Consider the following 24,093-nt stretch of genomic DNA (forward strand, 5'->3'; position numbering starts at 1 on the left):
TTTCTCTTGTAAAGTACATAAAGCCACACTGAAAAACATTTCCCTCAAAAGAGAATCGAGGGTAAAAAAGGCTAAATTAAATAAGGGAACTTTTCATATCACAACAGGATGGAGGCGGCTTTCTATTGAAAATCTAAGAAACAATTCTAAGGGTATGTTTGTGAGTAGAATCAGGCGATACTTTCTGCAAATAGAAAGCGGCTTACTTACAAGGTCCTTGGCAGGATTTCTAACTCGGAAGAAGTAAACGACTAAGGTGGTGGGCAGGAGCTCCCACACGAACAGCACGACTCCGAACACGACGTAGCCGGCGTCTCCCAGCTGGTTCTTCAGGTCGGCCTGTTGGGAGAGGGGCGTGGAGTCAAGGACTGAGGGCCGAGGACGTCAGCTGGCCTCGGTTCTTTGTGACGTGGACAGAGGCTACCTCTGAGACAGCGGGACCCCTGCCCCTAACACGTGCATGTTGGAATCAGGTAACACTAACGGCCGGGACCCCAGGTCTCCTCTTCAGAATCTGCGGCTGTCTGGTGTCTCCCTTCGCCCTCCAAAACCGTCCTTATGCCCAGACTGAGTCTCAAACTGAAGCTGGTTTTTTCTCCCACAACTGAATACTGAGAACATGTTGCCTTCACCCAAACTCTTGAGAGAAGCGTGTAACTGTTACCTTTAGTCTCACCCCTCGGCTGAGACTAAACATATCAGTTTTGGGGTTTTTAAAAATATATCTTTATTGATTTCAGAGAGAGGAAAGGAGAGGGAGAGACAGAGAGAAACATCAATGATGAGAGTCATTGATCGGCTGCCTCCTGCACGCCCCCCACTGGGGATCGAGCCCGCAACCCGGGCATGTGCCCTGACCGGGAATCGAACTGCCATCTCCTGAGCCACGCTGGCCGGGCAACGTATCAGTTTTTAAACTTCTGTCCGCAGTAACCTCATCCTAGTCTTCACCCTGAAAGCCCACTGCAGGTGAGGCTCTGGAACACAAGAGTCCAGGAGGTGAGGCCTCTGGACCAGAGAGGTGGCCGAGCGGCCTCGGTGTGGAGTTTCTCTCCCGCGGGGCAGGCAGAAGGTGCGTGAGGAAAACGCACTGTGTTTGGGCAGCTCTACCAGGAAGGTCATCGTTTCAAAGAAGGACAGCGTGCCGAAACCACGCCATAAAGGGCCAACCACCTAAACGGAAGCCTTTCCTTCTCCATCACGTCGTATTTAAGGGCCAAAGCTAGCCGTGCTCTTCGGTAGCTTCGCCTCTCACCTTCCACCTGTGACACGTCTCAACAGCACGGTGTCTCCGCTCTACGCAGGCGACGTGCAACTGTGGCCACGTGCTTTGTTCCTAGAGTCTACTGGCTGCAACACACAGCTCTGGATATCTATAAACACCCCCTAAAACTACAGAATTTTTTAAATTGTGATCTTACTTTAAATTTGTTATAAGCTCTTTCTTGAAAGAAAAAACAAAATAATTATTTTGTTAAAACCAAACCTCCGTGTCGAATGGGTTCAGAGCTTCGTTTGGGCTGATGACAAAGACCTGGAGATGGTAAAACAATGTCACTGTGCTTAACACCACTGAGCTGCACACTTACAAATGGTTAGAAAGTAAATTTTGTGTTTTACTACAATAAAACTCCTTTGTGTATTATGAGTAAGTCTCTATCACTGTTTCAAGTTCAGGTTTTTGTATATTTTTATATAGTTGATGTTCTCATAACGGGCCCACCCTCCGCAAGCCCTGCCCACCCTCCCCCCGCCCTGTGTCTGTGGGGTTGGTCTGGATTGGGGGGTGTATCACTGTCTTAATCCCGTCTCACTGGAACTCCCGCACGTGCGTCTCCTGAAGACGCCTTGTCCTCACAGGCCTAACGTGTTGCGGTCACTTCACTCCCCGTCCGGATCCAGTCCAGGGCCCGAGCGCTGCTGGGACGTCAGAAGCGCTGTGCACTGCTGGGTACTCAGTCTTCTTCTAGGAAAAGCCAAGGCTTTTGCAACCCACTCCAGGAGACTTTTTTCTAGAAGTTCTGTTTCTTTTCGGCAGTGGCTCCTCTGTGTTTCTCTCTCCAGGGGACAGAAACCCCTGCAGGCAGGGACGGAGTCCTTCGCCCTCATATCCCCAGCCCTCTGTCTGGGGCCGGAGACCAGAAGCGGTATTTTTCCAATGAGAGGATCTAACCCATTCTCACTACTTTTATTTTGAGCTTCTGTGAACATGGATGCCAGACGGCAATCCTCTACCTTTGTTCGTCTGCTTTATAATTTGTGCATTTCCAGGACATGTTAGAAAGAGAATCCTGAGGCCACTGGAAAACGCGCCTTTACTCACACCCAAGGTCCGCGCTCGCTCGTGGGATTTCCTCTTTGCTACTGGCATTCACGCTCCCTTCGAAGAAGTTCTCACAACTTTGTAGTTTCCTGTATTTTCTGAAACCTAAATATAATCGGTTTTACCTGCGCAAACGTCACCCTTCGGTAAGACCATTTACATTTATACGGAAGCACTGAGAAAATTCTAAGTGCCGCCTCACAGGAACCCCCCCCGAGGCGCAAAGGAGAAAGGGTGTGTGTGTGTGTGTGTGTGTGTGTGTGTGTGTAACACGCGAAGACGCGGTGTGTGTGTGTGTGTAACGCACGAAGACGGGGTGTGTGTGTGTGTGTGTGTGTGTGTGTAACGCGCGAAGACGGGGGGTGTGTGTGTGTAACGTGCGAAGACGGGGTGTGTGTGTGTGTGTGGAACGCGCGAAGAGGGGTGTGTGTGTGTGTGTGTGACGCGCGAAGACGGGGTGTGTGTGTGTGTGTGTGTAATGCGCGAAGAGGGGTGTGTGTGTGTGTAACGCGCGGAGACGGGGTGTGTGTGTGTGTGTGTGTGTGTGTGTGTGTAACGCGCGGAGACGGGGTGTGTGTGTGTGTGTGTGATGCGCGCACGTGACCTGGTTCCGCAGGTACTACGATCCCATTTTACAGATGAGGACACAGACACCACATGGGTGACTCTCGAGGCCACCCAGCTATTTAAGAGCAAAAGCAAAGAGCTTCGAACTCTGCCACACGGGATGCTGCAGTCGCCACTCGGGGCGCCCAGCGCGCCCACCCACCTGGTCCGACACGTTGTACCAGTCGTAATCAAAGGAGTGGACGTTCTTGCTCTGCGAGAAGGTTAAGATGAACAGGTTGTAGCAGGCTCGGGAGGTGTACAGCAGGATGACCGTCACACCGATGGCCGTCACTTGACACACGGAGGAGCCCTGGAAAAGCGGCAGCCGTGAGGGGCACGCCCGTTCCAGGTGCAGACACCAGCCTCCTCCCAGAACCCCCCTGTGCTCCGACCCCCCAGAACCCTCACCCGCAGGCCTGAGGCCCTCTCCAGACCTCAATCCCACGGCCCTTCCTAAACTCTCAAATTATCTGCACACAGACGCTTCAAGCCTGTGAGCGGATCTGGAGGTGCCTTTAACAGGGTTACAATGTGGGCCACTGGCCTGAGGCCTGGGCTTGTACGGACAAGGCCAGACAGCTTCTTTGTTAAATCTCTAAGTGCCACCGTGCAGCCCCAAGGGGACCCTCTAGGCCTGCGAGCTCAGCGCCTGCCTGGGGCCTGTGGCCAACCGAGCACGCTCACAGGCTGGCGGTCAGGAGAGACAGGGAGCGCTTCCCCACCCAGAGTCCTCCAGGCTGGGCAGACAGAGGCCCGACGTGACCTGGGCATGGGGTTAGGGGAAATCAGTAATGTGACCCAAATCATGGAGCTGTCAATCTCCAAGATCAGTTAAAGGACCCCTGGCTGAACCTCACGTTTGAGTTTCGCCTTTGGAAGCCCCGAACTCAGTCTGAGGGGTTTGGTTCTGCCAGGAGGAGTTTGTTGGCTTGTTTGCCACGGAAGTGACCTCAACGGTATCTGACAGTTTAAAACAACCCTGCTCTTAAAACCAAGATTCTGTTTTTAAAAGCTTTGGGCAGCCTCTGTGTGTGAAACAATATAAGTAACAGAGAAAGTTAAGGCAAAATCAGGTTTAAAGTTCATCAAAACTGCCCGGCTGGTGCGGCTCAGCGGTTGAGCATCAACCTAGGATCCAGGAGATCGCGGTTCGATTCCCAGTCAGGGCACATGCCCGGGTTGCGGGCTTGATCCCCAGTGCGGGGAGTGCAGGAGGCAGCCGATCAATGACTCTCTCATCATGATGTTTCTCTCTCTCTCTCCCTTCCTCTCTCTGAAATCAACAAAGACATATATATAAAAAGAAAAAAGTCATCAAAACTTATAAATGGAAAACCTCTCTGCTACACTAACTTTCAGGATTTTGCAGGAGCTCAGCCAATTCACAGAATGTTCTGATCAAGGCTTTATATTTTGAAGTTAGAGGGACAAGTTTCAATCTACTGGTCACTGAAGGCACGATGCTGTCAGAGACAGCAGCCTCACGGCCAGACGGGCCACGTGGCAGAGGAGCAGACGAGGTCACCTCGGGACACGAAGTCACGGAATTCCAGGAGCAGAGGTGCCACAGAGACCATTCAACCATCCTACACGTGGGAGAACCAAGGCCAGAGGCCCAGCGACTCGGGGCTGGGGTCCCACAGCCAGTGCCCAGCCCCTGCTCCCCGCCCTCCACACTCCCCTAGGCGTCTCGATGGAGGGAATGCTGGGGTCAGGCTGGTCGGGGCTCTGGGCAGCACATCAGCCGCTGTGTAACTGCGGGAAAGGAGAAGTATTCTGGGGTGTGAGGCACTGCAGTGAACAAGAGAGCAAGCCAGGGGCTTGTCTGGCTCCATCCCCGAACAGCCAGTGACAGGAATGAACCCCAGGGGCAGTTCCCATGGCTACAGAAACCCTCGCGGGCACTGCCAATCAGGGGACGTGTCTGCCCCCAAGTCTCTATGGCAGTGAGGCCCAGGGGGAGAGGACAGACCCTGCAGCCAGACTGCGAGCCGACTCCTGGCCCTGCGTCCAGCAGCTGCGTGCCGGGCAGCCCAGTCACCTCTGCACCTCAGTTTCCCTATCCGTAAAGTGGAGATAAGACGGACTCCCGCGGTCGAGTGCTTAGAAGAGTGCCTGGAACACACTGGACACAGATGTGTGTTTCTAGTGACATTTTTAGCACAATCAACCCCACTGCCCTTTAAAATAGTGGTTAAGCCACTGCCTCTCTAAACCAGGAGTTAATTCTGCACCCTCCGACGCACTGAGCCCCTGAACCGAAACGCTTCTTGCACACGAAGTTCAGTGACCTACGTCGCTCTGTATTTTGGCCACCACGGCGTGGCGAATCATTTGCAGGTCAGCTGTGAAAGGTGCTGTTTTCAGAAGAAGTTGAATGAGACTCTTGGCCACATTGGCACCTTACCTTGGACTCCAAGTAAATGTTGGCCAAGGACATCTTAGAGATCTTGTAGAGACAGACGGAGAGAGAGACGGCACAGAGCACGAAGAGCGTGTCATTGATGGCCACGCGCACGGACACGATGGCCTTCCTCTCCCAGCTTCCTGTCTTCACCAGCACGGCGCAGGTGAGGTTCACCAACAGGAAGATGAGGCTGATGAAGAGCGAGGCCAGGTAGAGGGGCAGCCTGGGGGGCGAGGGAGACGGTTAGGGCGCCACGACCTGCAGGTTGCGGCTTAGTCCGGGGCAGTGAGGAAGAAAACTGGTATTTTTTAGTGACCTGCTAGGAACAGAACATGCCACGGTTAGCACACACTTCAGAGGTGGGCTTAGGAGGCAGCTGGTCCAGGACTCGAATCACAGGCTAAGGACAGATCAGCCTGGGAAGGTGCCTTAGCTCGGGAGCCTGGCCTCCGTCCCTGGGCAGTCTGAGCACCGAATGAGACCCGGGTGCTCGCTCCCTGGGACGGGGCTTGCCCAGGGGGCAGAGCGCGGGCTCGGCTCAGAGCTGGTCCGATGAGCAGCTCACCACCCTGCGCCCTGGACACTTGGGCAAAATCAACCTGCCTGAGCCTCGGTGTCAAGTGAAAACACACTAAGTAATAATGACCTTGCAGGTTGTCTCTGAGGACTGAGATAATGTTATAAAGGGTTTCACCCAGAAAAGTCCCTGATGAAGTGGGAGTCGGGCAGCACTCCACCTGTACCTGGGAACCCTCACTGCCGGATGCCGGGATTAAAAATCAGCCCCAGCACCCTGCCCCAGGCTGAATGCTAGCAGCTGTCCTGGTCACTGGCCACTCTGAACTAGCAGCTTCTCAGAGCCACGCAGTCCCGTGTAAGGTCTGTATGGAGATTTCTCAGATTCGCTAAAACCCAACCAGTAGTCTGTCCACGGCACATTTCCTTCGGGCAGACATCACTCAACAGACACGTGAACAAGGCCCAGGCATGCTGGGCTCAAAATCAGACTGACTTCAGGTGACTGTCTGCAAGTCCAAAAGCAGAAACCCACCAGAAGTGGTTCTGAAGCCAGACAGTGGCAGTGGTTTCAAAGCCATCACAGACCAGGACACGAAAACCGGATTCTAGTCCCAGCTCCAGACACCACACCGACAGGAGCCATGTGATGAGTGGGGAGAGGGGAGGCAGAGAGAGAGAGAAAAAGAGACAGAGAGACAGAGAGAGAAGGAGAGACAGAGACAGAGAAAGGGAGACAGAGACAAAAGGAGAGAGAGAGAGAGGGAGAAACAGAGGGATAAAAAGAGAAACAGAGAGACACAGAGAGACAGGAACAGGCAGACAGGAGCAAAGAAAGAGAGATACAGGAGAGACAGATGCAGCTGCGGTTTTATTTCCTGCTCACAGGGGTCAGGGCCATATAATAACCTCCACAGCCCACAGCTAACTTGAAAGGATTTTGTCTTGCAATTAGTAATTTACTACCCGCTGGCAAAGTCTCTCACTGAATTTTTCAGAACCCACATTCTATGAAAGGAACTCTGCCAAACTCACTCCTCATTCCTCAGGTTGTAGCTCAAATACCACTCTCCCAAAGGCTCTCCTGACTCCCGCCCCCATTACACGCACACACGCAAACACGTGCACACATGCAAACGTGCACGCATACACACATGCACATGCACACATAGACATGCAGACACATGCAGACACATGCACACAGACATGTGCACACACAGACACGTGCGCACTCACACATGCACACCACTGGGTTGCTCTGACATCTGCCTTCCTGGTCCCTGCACTTTAACTTCACAGACTGGTCACAGTTGACATTAAAGCACATGGACGCAGTCTGACCAACATGCCTCCTATCTAGGTGGTGGGCTCCAGAAGATGGAAACTTGGGCTCTTTCCTTCACCCCTCTGTCCACACTGTACACAGTAGGAACTCAATAAATCTGTTTGAGAGGGAAAGGGGCGGGGGGAGTAAAGAGTGAGTCCAGGTGAAGACCTGCATCTGAGTCAGAAGCACGACACTGGGTCTCTAGCCAGGTGGCCCTCTTCTCTCCTGCAAGCCCTCCACTGAGCTGCTGCGAGACCACCCTTCCTGGGGAAACCTGAACTTCAGCACCTGCACCTTTCAAGGTGGAGACAGAGAATGGAGGTTCTTCCCTACGCAGCTGGAGCAGAGGTAACAATTTGGAGATGATGTGGCCTGAGGCCTGGCAGCCCAGGGTGGCGGGGAAGAGACTGGAGGGGTGGACAAAGGGCCTGGGAGAGAAGAGGGTGTGGTCTGTGCGAATTCGGGAAGGCAGGAAGGACCACACTGGGTCTGAGCTGGTCAGTATGCTGGGCCCGATCACAACCTGCAGGGGCAGGCGGGTGGGAGAGAAGCTGCAGGGGAGGGCCCACAGGTGGGTAGCAAAGGAACAGTGGAGCTGGACAGGATGCAAGGACTCCAGTCAGGAGACGATAGCCCCAGAGCTGACGAGGGAGCGTAACCAGTGGGACCTGGAGAGGTGGTGCCACTAAAGGAGGTAAGAGCAGTGCAGGAGGGGCCCGGGGGCTTAGAGCCACCCCACCATCCTGGGACCCCTCTCTACAGGGTGCCGTGGGGGATGGTGACAGGTGGTGCTCTGCCATCTTAGAGTCAACTTCACATGCAGTTACACACTGAAAGCTTTTCAAGCAGCAACAAGTTTATTTTGGAAAAATAAGTATGAGCTAGTTACTAAAGTCAGGTTCTTTTATGAGATGTGGTCACTGGTAAAGGCCCTTTTAATCCACTCACCCTCTCACTGGCTGTCCTGGGCCCTGCTTTCCCGGCCAGGAGACCCTCGCAGTGCCCACTGTGCGCCACCACAGAGCACACGATACAGCTGCTTGGTTCTGGGGCCACCATCTCCCCAGCACACTGAGCTCAGGAGGGGCGCCCCCACTGGGTCCCCAGTGCCAAACGCCAGGCTGGGCCATGCGGGTGCTCAGTACACCTGCCCTAGTCTCTAGGTCCAGGACACTTCCACATTTTCCCGTTGCTAAGATCAGGATCCTTCTGCCACATGGAACACTGTAGCCCGATGCGGGAGTGTTTCCTCTCTCCCTGAAATCTCCCGTAGGCCCAGGGTGTGCCTTGGGGAAGCGGGTAGGTCAGAGGTAGGGAAATAGGAAGTTTGCAGGTGACCTTGGGCCAGCCACGCTTCTGCTTCCTCCTGCAGAGACACGAGACGGGCTCCACCGGCCGCGCAGGGCCGCTGGGGGCGCAGGGACAGAACACAGGCAGTTGGCGGCATGGCTCATGGATTACAGGGCTGTCATCTGCTCTCACCCTGTTCTCATAGATGGGGAAGCCGGGGGACATGGAGAGGCAGGGTCTTTGGGAGTCACCAAAAATCTGCATCTGGTTCTTCGAAAGCCCCCTTTTTTCCTGTTCTATTATTACCCGCCGGACATGTACCCTGGCCAGGGTGCACACCCCACCCACACGGCGGCCTCTGCAACACGCACCTCCGGGCACCGCACTTTTCCAGATGGCTCCCCGTGGGTGTGGCTCGAAATCAACTGTGGAGAGAAATGTTCATTCCTCTCTCTCTGTTATGAAAGCAGAACGTGGCTGCTGGACACAGGGAGGTTCCAGAGGGGACAGGCCAGGGCGGGCGGAACCTGAGCCCCGACGTGGTTCCGCCGCTGCTCTGCTGAGGCCCTGGGCTCTTCCCAGCTCTCTCCACACACACGCACTCACATGCACTCTCACGCATACTCACACACACACACCCCCTCACATCCAACATTCACACACTCTCATGCACTTACACATACTTACACGCTCATACTCAGTCTCACACACGCACACACACATGCACTACACAGTCACAAAGTCACACACACACTCATACACAGTAACACACACCTTCACACTCACACACCTACACACACACCCTCACACACTCATGCACTTACACACTCACACACTGACAAAGCCACACACACACTCACACACATGCACTCATGCATGCTCACACACACACAATTTAATCAGTCATCGAGTTGCACAGACCCCTTACTCCCTGCTCCCCGATCTGGGCCCCTTTCCCATCCTCGCCACCCCAGCTGTGCCTCACGCCTTCTGACCAGAACTAACGTGACAGTGTCCTAACTCACCCCCACCCCCCACACCCCACACCCCACACCCCCCATCCTCCAGTCCCTGCCGTCCAGAGCCAGATCAACCTATGGGCGCCTGGTGTGCTAATTAAACCAGTCTACTCTCTGTCCTCAAGCCTGTCCTGTGTCCCCACCTCCCTGTCTTTACACCAGCCAATCTTTCCACCTAAAACCTTCCTGCCCCTTGACTTCTACCCATTCCAACCCTCGGGGCTACAGGACCACCTGCTGAACAAAAGCCTGTTGTCATCTTAAAAAAACGGGCTGTGCTGTGAAACCTGAAACAATATGGAAAAAGTACTTATGACCTAACATTAAGATAAAAAGTCAGAAAGCAAAACTGAACATGAGATAAAACACCAGCTCTGTCCTGGAAAACGTACATGAAAACCTACAAAGAAACACGTTACTTCGCTCCCTTAGGGTTGGAGGGGTTTACACTAGCGGTGGGGGGCTCAGTAGATATATTTTACTTCTTTCCATGTGTGTAAATTCACTTTTCTTTTTCTATTTTATAACTTTTTCTAGTGAGCTTACATAATTTTTGTTTGTTTAATTTTTCCATTAATTTTTTTCAGGAAGTGCAGAAAGGAGAGAAGAGGGGAAGAGAGAGAGAAACGTCGATGTGAGAGAGATACATCGACCGGATGCCTCCAGCACATGCTCCGGCCAGGGCCAGGGAGAAACTGCAACCCAGGTACATGCCCTTGGCCAGAAATCGAACCCACGACCCTTCAGTGCATGGGCTGCTCTAACCACTGAGCCACACCGGCCAGGGTGAGCTTATGTAACTTTTATAATAAAAAAAGTACCTTACAAAACTTAACTTGCCCCTTGGCCTGCAGCTCTGGAAGAAAGGGAGAGATCTGGAGTGTGGACAGAGTTTTAAAGGGGGCAGAATAGACCGTATCACAGGGGGGTGTTTGCACAGGAACAATATTTGGAACACTGCCTGAAAGCAACTTCTTTTCAACCCAAACCTCAGGGTTAGGGTAAAGAGCCCACGATGACAAGACCACAGGATGAGAAAGCCGGGGACCTGGCATCTGGGAAAACCACTGTGCTTGTGCGGCTTCTAGGGGGTCAGCAAGCACAGAGCCGAGGAGTGCTCAGGGCAGCCCCCCACAAACCCCCTCTAGACTCCCCTGTCCTCAGGACAGGAAGCGCCAGACCTGGGTACTTCACGCCTCCTACCCCGAGGGGCCAGTATTCATGAATATCCAGCACCTTCGAGTCCTTACAGAAAGGAAAAAGCAAAGCCTGGCTCCATGTGCTGTTTTTTTTAATCAAAGATGGAGGAAAAGCAGTTGAAAATGTTTAAAATCAAAGTCCACTTGTGCGCTCCAACACTCAGCATTCAGGTTTCCTAAGCCAAAAAAACAGACCGAGAAAGAGGGAAACCGAAAGAAATGGGCAGTGACTCCCCAAGACTCAGAGCCAGCGGCCGTGGGGGAAGCGGGCGGGCTGGGTGAGTGGGTATCACCTTCGGAAACACAGGCCTGCCACAGGATGGCCTGGGGGGGCGTTTAACCGGCTGGAGACTTATGGCTTGAGATCCATTTAGAAGCCGGACATCAAAGCGTCTCAAGGGCTAAACCATGGCCTGCACGTCGCAGTGGCATCTGGCCTCAGAGGAATGGGGCGCTAGAGGAGACGACAGCCGTGCAGAAACACAAGATCTGAGCTAACAGGCTTCTCCCAATGAAACCTTAGCCTCCTGGCTCTGGACACCCTTCTCAGCCCTAAAATTTCACCTGTAACATCTGTATCTGCAAATCCCCTCCCAATATCAGCCGTCACCCCACCAGTGTAGCTGTCTCTCCGTCTGCACTTTGGTTCCAGGAGCAAGTACTGCCCCCCCCACATCTCACCTGAAAGGCCCCATCCCCCGAGTGCAGGGGTTGAAACGTTTGAAAGTCCTTTCTGACCAGGCCTCCCCCAGTCCACTGCCAGAAGCTCTCACGCCTAGTTCCCAGCCTCAACCAAGCATTTCCAAGATTCCAAGGCTAGGTCGCCCTGCAATCCAGTCAGAATGTCTCCCTCCACCCCAACCCTCACTGCTCTCTGGTCCCAGCCCCCACCCCAGCCGGCCCACATTTGGGGGGTGTCAAGATAATGGATGCAGAGGAGAGGCTACTTATCAGAGACAGGGGACTCTCTACTTTAAACTCCCTCCTTGGGACCAGCATCATTTCATAGCTGAACAGTCCAGTAGAAACATGAACCAAAGAACCCGAAAAGCAGTGGAAGGAGATGCCAAGGTCAGCGGAAAGCAACGTGGCACCACCACTCTCTTTACGTGGATCAATACTGTCATGTAACTTTCTGGAACTTCAGTTTTCTGGATATAAAATGGGGATTAAAATATACACTTTCAGGATTTTAAATAAAAAGTCTTTATAAACTTACTATATACACTTAAATAAAATATAACATGTATACATTTTTGCATATTTTTAAAGTAACAAAATACTGAAATTTTCATTTTGATTCAAGAAGTGGCGAAAGTCGCCTTTCCAGAAATGTATGCCCTCGGGGTGCAGGTCTCCCAGGCTGGGGCATCAGGACACCCTGACTCCCGCTGCACCTGCCTCCGGGCCCTGGACGCCGGGTCTCCCTGCCCCTCTGCCCAAGTCTGACCTCTCTCAGCCCCTGGCTCTTTGCTGGGAGTCCCAGAGCCCCTTCAAGCTTGGGAGGAGCTGTGACCTCTCCATGCACAGCCCCTCTGCACATGAACATGGCATGTGTCTAAGGACTTCCCTTCTAGACTGCGAGCCTCTCCTGTTCACCCCAGCACAGGCCTCGCTTCTTCCACCACATTCCTGTGACTCCCATGGTCCCCAGAGGCTGCAACACAGACCTCCTGGGAGCCCGACACGTCATGGATGGCACTTGGCCTGACTCTGCAAGTTTTCGCCGATTAGGGCATCTTTACTGTCAGTGTTCACCTCCTGGTGCCCAGCTGAGCACCTGATGGTCAATACTGTGTGTGCTGGACGTGCGGAGCCGCTACTTACCGGTATTTGAGTAATTCTGGAGAGTATTTGGACTTGGCTTTGAAAATCACCTGCAATGACAGAAAACATGGCGGGTTGGGGATGCAACAAGCTGACACCGGGGAGCTGATGTCACTGCTCAGGACTCCCCGCCCCCCCCTTCCCAGGTGCTAGATGTCTGCTTGCTCAGGTTTGCTAAGATAAATGCTTTTTAGGCTGTGCACACAATTTTAGAATAAAGATATTTTAAATAGCTAAAATGGTAAAATAAAAAAAAGTAAAAGTATTACTGGTCTCTCACTTTGAGGTTTGTATTTGAACCCATACTTCCCCTAGAGATAAACTGTCCGCCCTCCCACATTATTAGAAGTTTCACTGCACCGAATTAATGTAGTTTGACTGTAAGTGTCCATTTCCCCAGGCCTCAAAGTTTGCAGCGCGAAGAACTGTCTCTGGACCACAGACGTATCAGGCTCGATCATTTCTGCGGGAGAAATGTGTGCTGGGAGCCCCCCGGATCTGCAGCAGCCTGCACAACCCCCCACATGCCACAGGCAGAGCAAGAGGCGGAGAGGGGGCCGAAGGCAGGTGTTGGCTCCAGCCCCGGCAGAGGGGCCGGTCTCTCTGGGTGGATCACGGGTTCGGGGGCTGGTTGGGGGTTCGGGGAAGGGGAGGCAGGGCAGCAGGGATATGCTCGTGCATTTGCCATCCTGGTTCCCGGGTCAGGGGGCACTGAGAGAAGGAGACAAAGACTTGGAGGAGCGGAGAAGGGGACACTTCTTCAGAGATCTGGTGAGCATCAGACGACCTCACCCCTGCTTCCATGCAAAGCCTCTGCGTGCAGCCCCCCAGCACGCCCAGGCCGCGGTCTCCCCACCAGCCCCAGCCGCGCCCGCCCCTCTGCTCAGCTCTCTCGGAACCTCTCAGGATCTGCTCAGCCTCCCAGCATCTGAGGGGGGAGAGACACTGCTGGAGCTGGAATTACCCGAACTGCAGGGCACAAAGGACAACGGCAAACGGTGAGGGGCAGGGGCCTGGTTCTGGTGGGAGTGGAGGAGGGGACAGGCCGCTCTGGGACCCGTGGGGCACACGGGGATCAGATGCTGTTGCCCTCTGGTCTGAGGAGGAAGCAGTGAGAGAGCCGTTTCCTCCAGGGATACAGGAAAGTAACCCCCGGAATCCCCCCGTGAATCCCAAGCGTGTGGCCAGGTCTGCTGACGCAGCTGTCACAGAGGCAGGGACCCTCCGCCGACCACGGGCCAGTCCCTGGAGCACACGACGCTCACCCAGGAAGCCCACCCTCTGGCGCCTTCGGCTGTGGTTCTCGGACTTCCACAGGGACCTTGTGGAAGAGGCAAATCCCAGGTCCTACCTGCAGAGTTGCCAACCCTGTGGGTCTGGGGCAGGGCCCAGGAATGTGCATTTTAATAAGCTCCCCACCTCCGGTGATTGGCAGCCAGCCCAAGGCCCACCTCCTGAGAAATACCAACCTAACGGGAAGGAAATGGCCTGGCCGGACATTCTGGAATAGCCTTGCAATCGCTAACATAAAACATGGAACAGTGACCACAGTCACCAGATGACACCAAACGAGGCAGATGGTGTGAAGACAGATGAAAAGCGGGAGGTCCAGGGGCGGCCCCACTGCACACACTTCCACTTCCAATTGTATGTCACCAGGAAGGACCTAGCCCACAGGATCAGGGCCTGAGGGGGGACCACAGCTTCCCAGACTTTACAATAAGCAAATCCACCTCCCCCTCTGAAACAAGCATTTCCTGAGCGTCACAGGTGAGCATCCAAACTGAAGAGAGAATCACCTGGTTTCTGACACGAGTTTCATCTCTGCCCTAAATCCTTTTTGGAAGCTGGTAGGAAGCATCGTAAATAAATGAAAATACCTAATAATACAAACAGAGACATCAGTCCAGGGCCCTTACTTAAGGGAGTAGTGAGTCAGCTTTGTCTGATAGTCTCCTGTGGGGTTTCAGGCAACGCACATGCCTTTGGTGTTTCTCTGCAGCCCATAGGAGGGAAAGAGGTTACAAATCTAGACTAACCCATGACTCCGAAGTCTGTTAACAAACACAAACCCGCTCCTGCATAGAACAGAACTCTCAGAAATGGCTCTCCTGCTGAGCAACGCTCAGGATCTCCTGCCCACAACCAAGAGAATTCTTCATAGATACCAGTGAGAAGAAACTACAGAGTTTAAACAGTGTCTGACCTTGTTGAGGAAATGTGAAAATATTGTTTAATATTTTGCTACACTTCGGGGGGCTCAGTCAGGGACAGGTAACTTCGCCTGAGTCCCTGCTGACTCACAGGCTATGCCTATCACAGCACACACCCCCCACGGCCCCCGGACGCCCACACACACACAGACTATGGTCTCAACTCTTAGCAAAGTGCCATCAGGAACAAAAGAAAAGTAGAAACAGTCCTGCTGTCGACGGGCTCACAAAGTGGAGAGTAGATGTGCACAGAGGAACTGACAGCTGATGCCAACCAGAAGGCTCTGGCCTCTGCTCCTGGGAGCTCAGGCAGCTGACCCGCAGGTTGTGGGCTCAGCCTCGAGGTCATATGAGCTCTTCTCTGCTCCTTGGCCACACTCTGCCCCAGCTCCTGGTCACCCAAGGTTGGCACAAGTCTGTATGTGGATCAGGGTCAACTCAAGGCTGCTCCCAGCTCCCTCCCACCCCTTAGCCAGAGCTGGGTCTCTGGGATGTGGAACCCGCAGAATGACATACCCGGCCAGCCAAGAGCTGCAATAGCAGGTGACACACCCAGGTGGAACTGCAGCCCCCACCCGCCACCCTCTTTACAAACAAAATGGACACTCCTTGACTCCCCAGCCCCGCCCCTGCAGCTCCCTCCACAGGCCTGGCGGTGGGCGGACAGAACGGGGTCAAGTGCAGCGGATGACCGAGAAGGCCAGGCTGGACCCCGGAACACCCGCCCGGGGCACGGGGAGGGACAGGAGTCCCACCAGGACTGCCAAATATACTTGGTCGAGTATCCAAGCCCCGCCCGGGGCACGGGGAGGGACAGGAGTCTCACCAGGACTGCCAAATATACTTGGTCGAGTATCCAAGCCCCATGAGCAGTCAGACATTTAGCCTTAAGAATTCCACTTGGAAGAAATTATTTGGAGGCAGGGCTTCCCACAGGTTCCCGCAGAACTGGGAATTTAAAATGTCACTGGAAATGAGCATCATGATGAAACTTATGTAGAGCAGCTGGCTGAACACCTTTCCTCCAGCAGCGGTTCCCAGGGCCTCTGAGAGCCTCACACGTTGGAAACCTTCAGGTGAAACATCGCCAGTTCCCAACCATTCGGTCATGTCAGGTCTTCCCGGTGTGCTCCAGGGAACGCAGTTTGGGCAACACTGCCTGTGGCGCTAAGCAGGGATGGAACGGCCACTGCAGCCCAAACAGGAGTGATGATGACAATAATAACCACAACAAATGAGAACTTTAAAATTATTCTGAGTGTCTGCCCCGTGAACATGGTCACCAATCGAGCACTGGGGTCCTCAGGGTTAGGGACCTGTAGAATGACTTGTGCAATAAAAGATGGAGCAACCCCACGAAACTCAAGCTCAAATCACATGGCCCCCAGCCTGAGGACGGTCACGCCTGTGAGGACCAGCAGATAACCAACAAACCACTTGCCCCTCTCCAAGCTAAAAGCCTGGACCGTGATTTGTGGAAGTCCATCCACTCTCAGCATTTCTGACAATCACGTTTTGACTCCGACTGGCCGACTCACGCTGTGCTTGGAAACACTTCCTTTACCCTTCAAGCTCATCCTTAAACCTGAGTTCCTCAAAGTTGTATTTAAGTTCCTGGCATAGGGTCTGCTCTATATACACATATACATATACATGTGTATGTGTACATTAATTACAGCATAATTTCTGTCCTAATAAAAGTGCATAAATGGACCAAGTTTTCAAATTAAAGAATCCAACCTCGCCTACCCAGCCCAGCCCACCCTACCCCGACTGTGCGCCAAGAGACTCCACTAAGACTGATTAGGGCCCAGAACTGGAGCTAACTTCCAGGGCTGAGGCCTGAGGTCCCTTAGCTTGCCACCCACCTCCTCCTACAGTCTGCGCTGGCTCCCGCTGACCTCGGAGGGACTCGGCTGGGAGAGGCTGGCTCCTGAGGGGAGATTACTGCCGTGGATTTCACAGTGCTGCCCACAGCAAGGTACAGAACCAGGCCCACGAAATCAGAGGGGAGGAAGACAGGGCACTGTGAGAGGGTCTGGGGAACACCTGATGCCAGACAAAACTCAAATATCCCCACATTCAGGTGGCGGGTTCACGATGGTTCAGCTGAAAATGAGACTAAACCTGGATGCAAGAACTGTGGAAATAAGGAAACGCTGGTCCCTGACCTCGAGAAACTCAGCCAGATGCAGACATGCCAGCCGTCTGAGGGGAGTGGAGGTGTGGGGAGGTGTGGGGAGGTGTGGGCAGGTGTGATGTGATGTAGAGAGGTGCTTGGAGGTGAGGGGAGACGTGGGGAGGTGTTCAGAGGTGCTTGGAGGCATGAGGAGGTTCTTGGAGGTGAGGGGAGGTGCAGAGAGAAGGCCGGGAAGCCTCAAAGCCCGGGGGCGGGGGCGGTACCCGCCGCAGGGAGGCTGGCACGCAGGTCTGGGCCGCGGGAACAGCCTGAACTCAGGTGAGGGCCTGCACCTCCCAGGTCGGGGAGCCAGCAGGAGGTCAGTGGAGTTAACAGGATGAGGAATCCAGCTGGGCTTTGAAATGGGGGCAGGCGTGGGGACAGGAAGCACAGGAGAGGCAAGAACACACGTGTTTGCAGGCAAATCAAAGATGGGCTGTGATGAGGGGGGCCTGGCTCGGGCTGGGGAGTGACTGCTGATGCTACAGGGTTTCTTCTGGGTGACTAAGGGCTCTAAAGGTGACGGTGGGGACGTGAATGCAGCACAGGTAAGTGGGGAACTGCGTGGAATGTGAATTATGCCTCAGTCGGGCAAAGGAGGGGAGGAAGGCAAGGAGCAGGCCAGCAACAGGGCGGCGCCTGGTGGTCGGGCCCTGAGAGCCCAGAAGAGAGGGGCCTGGGAGGGCGACAACCGAGGCATCCCAAGCTGCCCAGTGGATGACAGCGTGAGCCTGGCGAGTGGCAACTGTCTACGGACTGGGGTGAAGAGGGCCGGCGGTGGGCTGCGGGCAGGAGGAAGTGGGCAGAGTGAGTCAACTCCAGAGCACCTCTGAAAACTGTGAAATGCAAGGTTCTTCAGGGCAATGGGCCTTGCTTCTAAGACTGGGAGCCGCCTGTGTGCGGAGGAGCCCGGCCCCAGAAATGCAGAGCAGAGGTGCGGTGGAGGGTTCCCGTGGAGGAGGCAGGCAGGCTAGAAACTGAGGCAGGACGGAGGCGAGGTGGCCGCCGCTCCTGGACTGTGGGCTGGGGCCAGAACCCATGGTGGAGGGAGAGACCCAGCTGCTTCTCAGGGACTCGTGATGAGGACCCACAGTGAGTGGAGGAGGGTCCAGGCCCCTCTGTCCCCTCTTCTCCCTCCCCTCCCTTCCCCATCTACACTGTCTGTGGAAACTGCAGGGTTTTTCTAGGATCACCAGGGTGATGAAGGGATGGGAGAACCAGGACGGGGGGACTGAAGGGGACAGTGGGGAAAGCAGAAGCTTCCATCAGAAACTCCACCATCTCGTGGAAATGAAGTATTTTCCCCAGATCACAAATCCCTCCAGCCTTAGCATCATTTCTCCTGTGTCACAGGTCTTGCCTAGAACTAATGCCAATGAGGGAAACCAGGTGACTTTGTAAGGGTTAGTTCAGGCCTGAGTTCCAGGCAGGCGGAGGTGAGGCTGCAGAGCCTGCTGGTCCCCCTCTGCTCCCTCCTCTGAGGGCCCAGACCGCCTCGGTGACCCCAAGACCCTCACACCACCTTTCGGATGACGCAGGAGTCCCGGGATCAGTGTGTGACATACTTGAGCAGAGATGACCTCTGCCTCCTTCCCTAATAAATCTGCCCCTGGATGTCACAACTCTGCTCCCGCCCATGAACTCGGCCTGCCTGCTTTTCTCCCACTAACTCGAGTTGGCATTTGCATTCTCACACAGTCACTTTCCTAATGCCACGTAAGCTCCAGGATGTTCTTTGTGGGTAGGACAGTGTCCCTTGTGCATTCAGCAAACCGACAAAGTCACCTCCTCTGTCCCCAGGGGCAGCGTGTGACGACTAAATGTTGAGCTGTGCGTCCAGATGTGGACTTTAGTCAGGACCTCTGCTGCCGTTCTGGTCCACAAACATCCCAACCAGACGTCGCCTGTGTCTCCGTGTCTCCACTCCTGCGCCTTCGCCACTTCACAATCCCCCACCTCAACAGGCTCCGGACCCCAAAGCCAGACCCCAGATCCTATGTTCTGTGGTTCAGCCTGTGGGCTGAGACCCCTGGGTGACCCCAGGAATAACTGCCCCAAGCGCAGACTAGAGTCTACAGACACCAGCACGTTACTTACAACAGCCAAGATATGGCAGAACCTAGGTGCCCCCTGAAAGACGAATGGAAAGGAGACGTGGGACACGTACAGTGTCATAAAAAAGAATGACACCATGCCACCTGCGATGACATGGATGGACACAGGGTACAGGACTAAGTGAAGTACGTCAGACAGAGAAAGACAAATACTGTGCAATCTCACATGTGGAGTCTAAAAAAACCCCCAAACAAATGTATAAACAAAACAGACCGGAGGCAGAGAACAGCTGACGGATGCCCGAGGGTACAGGGATGGGGGAGGGGAGGAAACAGATCAGTGGAGTGCAATGCGTTTCACTGCAATTAGTAAAATAACAAGGAGAAATTGGGCAACATTACGAAAACCAGTATCTATCTTTCTCTCTCCTAAGCACACACACACAATTTTTAAATTAGTACCTATTCAAATTCATTTTAAATGTTACAAATATATGGTAGGTTTAAACTTTATTATAAACTATGTCCAGTCTACAGGAAAAAATAACATGGCAAATACTCCTGTCCCCACTACCAGCTCAGCCACCCCGTGACACTGCCGCCTGGTACCACGAAGCCCCAGCAGGCCTCTCCAAGGCTCCAAGGGTCCCCTCTGCAAGGTGACCACACTGAACTTGGTGCTATTATACCAGGCCGGCTTACACAACTGAGTGTGTATGTTCACAACAGCATCCAGGCCCACCTTGCACGGTCTCCAGACCCTCTGCCACTCTGTGTGCTCACCCATTGTGACATTTGCCACGTGGACGCTGAAACATAGCACTAGGTCATGCACCCTCACTGAGGCGGGGTGTCTCGCCACATACAGGCCACAGCTGTGTCCACCTATGGCACAGGGACTCCAGAGATGGTCAAGAGTATGGGTTCTGGAGCTCGCTCATCCAGCTTTCAATCCTGGCTCCCCCAATGACAAGCTGTGTGACTCTGGAACCAGTACCTAACCTCTCTGTGCCTCAAGTTCCTCATCTGTAAAGTGAGATGAGTAACTGTGCCCACCTTGTGGGCTTTGTGCGGATTAAGTCAATTAGGATAGTTGGACACCATCTGCCGCCTGCTGCTGCCAGTCGCCTCGTGTGCGTTCTCAAACCGTGACTCTAAGTGCACAACTGCTGAGCTGAGCACAGACGCCTTCTTGACCATAAAAGGAACCCCCATTCTCCCCCATTCTCCCAAAGCTGGGCACCAGTGACATACTTGCTATTCTCTCTCGTGGTTCCTCTGTGCTGCCACTTCCTGGCAGATTGCAGAAGTTACGCAAACCTGAGGCCTGGTGTCCTGGTGACATCTGTCAGCTGCTGGGTGTGTTCTCACACCCATGTGCAGACTCCTCCCTGTGCAGCAAGTCAGGTCCACTCTGAGAAAACACGGTTCTATCTGCAGACTGCTCACACTCTCAAAGCCATGGGAGCCCATGCACTCTGGCCACAGAACTCAGGTGCAGCAGCCTGAAGAATGTGGGCTCTGTGTCTGGGGGTGACAGGTTCCCAGGTCAGGTTCTCACCATGTCACCTCCTGTGTTTGAACCTGGCAAGTGCATGGTTCACAGAGCAAATCCTGCTCACTTCCTGGCCTTGCACTGACCCTGCACCTAGGCTCCCTCATCTGTGGCCTCAGACCAATAGTGACAATGTCTCTCTTCTGGACTTCCATGAAGCACAGTGTCCCTGTGGTATCCTCAGCCTCTCCAGCCCTCCAGGGAGCTGCACTGTCCTGTCCTGTCCAGCTAACCCAGCCCCAGAGAGCGCTACTTGGAGTGTGTGTGCATGTGCACGTGTGTGCACCCATGTGTGTGCACATATGTATGGGTGTGTACGTGTGGGGATGGACGCATGTGTGCAAGTGTGTGCATCTCACCCCGTCACACCGGGAGCCTCATGCAGCAGGAGCTCACCTCACCTGGGTGACCCCACTCTCCGTGCTCGTTCAGGAGATGGTTAAGAATCAGAGGTCCTGCAGGTGAAGCCATCTCCACTGGCTTCCTCCCTTTATATGGGCTCCCCTCCTGTTTCCAGTTCCCTTCTCTCCTCCACCCTCCAAGGGCTCCTACGAGCCTCCACCCACAGTGCCCTCACCAGCCAGGCCACCCGAGGTTGGTCCCGTGAGGGGCAGGGGGCCCAGGAGAGTGCCCCTCCTTCCAAAGGCTCCCACAGTCAACCTAACAACACAGACCCCCTGGCCTCAGTTTCCCCGCTTTTCCATGTTGTCACCTGAGCGTCTCAACTTGGGGGCACAGCTAGTGCAACGGCTATGAAACTGGACCCCTGAACTCTCTCTACCTCGGGCCTCAGTGTCCATCTGTAAGATCAAAAGTTAGTACCTTACTCACTGAGGTGCCTCTACTTTGAGAACCTAATGCCAGGAAGAGCCTTCCCAGAGGGCAGCCCACGTCCTTTCCCCACCCTGTGAGACCCAGTAGGCACAGCTGCAGCCTGCATCCCCCCACGAGGCCCGGCAGGCACAGCTGCAGCCTGCATCCCCACCACGAGGCCCAGAAGGTACAGCTGCAGCCTGCATCCCCCAACGAGGCCCGGCAGGTACAGCTGCAGCTTGCATCCCCCCCACGAGGCCCGGCAGGCACAGCTGCAGCCTGCATCCCCTCCACGAGGCCCGGCAGGTACAGCTGCAGCCTGCATCCCCCCACGAGGCCCGGCAGGCACAGCTGCAGCCTGCATCCCCCCCACGAGGCCTGGCAGGTACAGCTGCAGCCTGCATCCCCCCCACGAGGCCCGGCAGGTACAGCTGCAGCCTGCATCCCCCCACGAGGCCCGGCAGGTACAGCTGCAGCCTCCATCCCCCCACGAGGCCCAGCAGGCACAGCTGCAGCTTGCATCCCCCCACGAGGCCCGGCAGGTACAGCTGCAGCCTGCATCCCCCCACAAGGCCCGGCAGGCACAGCTGCAGCTTGCATCCCCCCACGAGGCCCGGCAGGCACAGCGGCAGCCTGCATCCCCCCCCCCGTGAGGCTTGACAGATACAGCTACAGCCTTGCACCTGAGTGGACCCAGTGGCCTAGGCACGGCCAGGTCACACAGAGTCCTGTCCCTGCCACCCCGCTGGCTCCAAGGGCCAAGCACCTGCCTGCTCACTGGCCCAGGAGGACTCTGAGAGGATCTGCCTCCTGGCAGGGTTCTCCCCTCTCGGCCTCATGAATGGACAGAGCAGCGACCACACGAGACACCATTACTGTCATTTTGTTTCTGAGCTGCTCCTGCCACAGCTGCAGTTCAGTCTACCAGCCGGGGCTCCACCCACAATTGTTCCAAATGAGCTTAAATGGTGTGTCACAGCCCAGGAAGCTGTCAGGGTCCCGAGCCAGCCAGGCCAAAGGCTCCAGAGGGAAAGGCTCCCTCCAGGCAGAGTGTCTCACCACTGCACCTGGTGCTTGTGCTAAATTACGCAAAAACTACAAAATAAGTTACTCTGAGTACACCTCCGTTTCTTCCCCCAAAATAACTTTCTGCCTCCAAAGTGAAGAGAATCCTGAGGCTTCCTGGAACTCTTGGTTTGCTGGGAGCTGCGTCTCTGTCTCTGTCTCCATCTCTCTCTCTCCACCACATGAGGACACAGGGAGAAGTCAGTCATCTACAAAGAGGAAGAGGCCCCTCACCAGCCCACCCATGTGACACCCGATCCCAGACTTCAAGCCTCCAGAACAGAGGGATGAATGTCTGTTGTTTAAGCCACCCATCTATCGGATTCCATATGGCAGCCCGAGCTGGCTGGGACAGTGTTAGATGACACTCCCGTGTCCTGCTCGAGAGGACTGCCATTGAACCTGCTCCAGAGGAAGCACATGGTAACAGTAACGGCTTTTCGTCTGTACCTGGAGCTGCCCCCAGCTCACTGTGGACACGGGGCGGGACCTCTGGGGACAGGGACCAGGATGGTGAGGGACAGACCACATCCCATCAGTAACAAGGAAAGGAACTGAGACTACTCCACCCCAAGCAGAACCTGTGAACCTGCTATCGAGCCTGGGAAAGGCTGGCTGTCATGGGAGGAGGGACTACGCTTACTCCGCACGGCCCCAGGGTGGAAATGGGGGTCACCGGCCTCCTCCCAGGCACCACGTGTCCACCCTAATATTGGTCTGGACCCCAGAAAGCTGTCATGAAAGAGCCAGGGCAAATGGATTCGACCCACATTTAAACAGTAGCGAAAGCCGCTGGTTCTTGTTAAAGCACGTATCCTAGAGGAAGACTTCTCATCACCACTCTGAGGACTGTCACTAATGTTGGCCGGTGGCACGATGGACACACTGTTCATGTACAGGTGCCCTGCTTTCCCTGCCCAGTGCCAAGTTCCAGGAAGGCAGGAGCATGTCCGACCTAATTCCATCTACACAGCGTCTGGAGAATGACGGGCCCTCAGAGCCAGGAGATGAAGCCACTGGAATGCCCATCCAGGGTGGCGGGGTAAGCAAGCTGTGGCTCACATACACTGGGTGCCACTCAGCCTTAAAAAGGAAGGGCATGCACCACAACCTGAGGGACCGAGACATCACACCAGGTGAGAGGAGGCGGACATTGAAGGCCCCGTGTGTGTGATTCTTTTGATGTGACGTATCCGGAATTGGCGAACCCACAGGCCAGCAAGCTGGTGGCAGCCAGGGCTGGGGTGAGGGGAGTGGGAGCGAGTACCCAGGGGCTGTGGGGTGTCTCCTAGGGGTGATGAAAATGTTCTGGAACTAGGTAGAAATGAGAGTTGTGTAATACCGTGAATAGACTAAATGCAACTAAGTTGTATTTATTAAAAGGTTAATCTTGTGTTGCATGAATTTCACCCAACTTTAAAAACACGCTTGTTGAATGAACGAATCTCCATGTCCCGGGGGAAGCCCGTGTTACTGTGTGGAAGCCGGGGACACCAGGACCTCTGCAGGGCACATGCGTGTCTCATCAGGATGGGAGGGCGGCTCTGGCCAGGGCTCATTCTGCCCACATCTCCCCTTCTGCCTCAAGTCACACATGACAAAGGAACCCAATGGGCAACAACCCCGACACTCTTAGGTATGGAAAGCAGGCAGAGTGGAGTGTGAGGTGGGCTGAGCTTAGCAAGTATGTCTGCCTC

General features: G+C 54.5%; 1 protein-coding gene across 1 annotated transcript in view; it reads right to left on the reverse strand.

Moving 5' to 3' along the window:
* The window catches only part of GPR137B (G protein-coupled receptor 137B), a 41,972-nt gene that overhangs the window by 10,142 nt on the left and 7,737 nt on the right, over positions 1-24,093 (reverse strand). The window contains exons 2-5 of the mRNA XM_016199881.2: positions 12,518-12,567; positions 5,340-5,562; positions 3,093-3,242; positions 211-339 (exon numbers count right to left, since the gene is read on the reverse strand). Coding sequence (XP_016055367.2) covers positions 211-339; positions 3,093-3,242; positions 5,340-5,562; positions 12,518-12,567 — 552 coding nt within the window. The remainder of the gene's footprint in view (positions 1-210; positions 340-3,092; positions 3,243-5,339; positions 5,563-12,517; positions 12,568-24,093) is intronic.

Source organism: Miniopterus natalensis, chromosome 21, assembly GCF_054644295.1.
Source record: "Miniopterus natalensis isolate mMinNat1 chromosome 21, mMinNat1.hap1, whole genome shotgun sequence".
NCBI classification, from domain to species: domain Eukaryota; kingdom Metazoa; phylum Chordata; class Mammalia; order Chiroptera; family Miniopteridae; genus Miniopterus; species Miniopterus natalensis.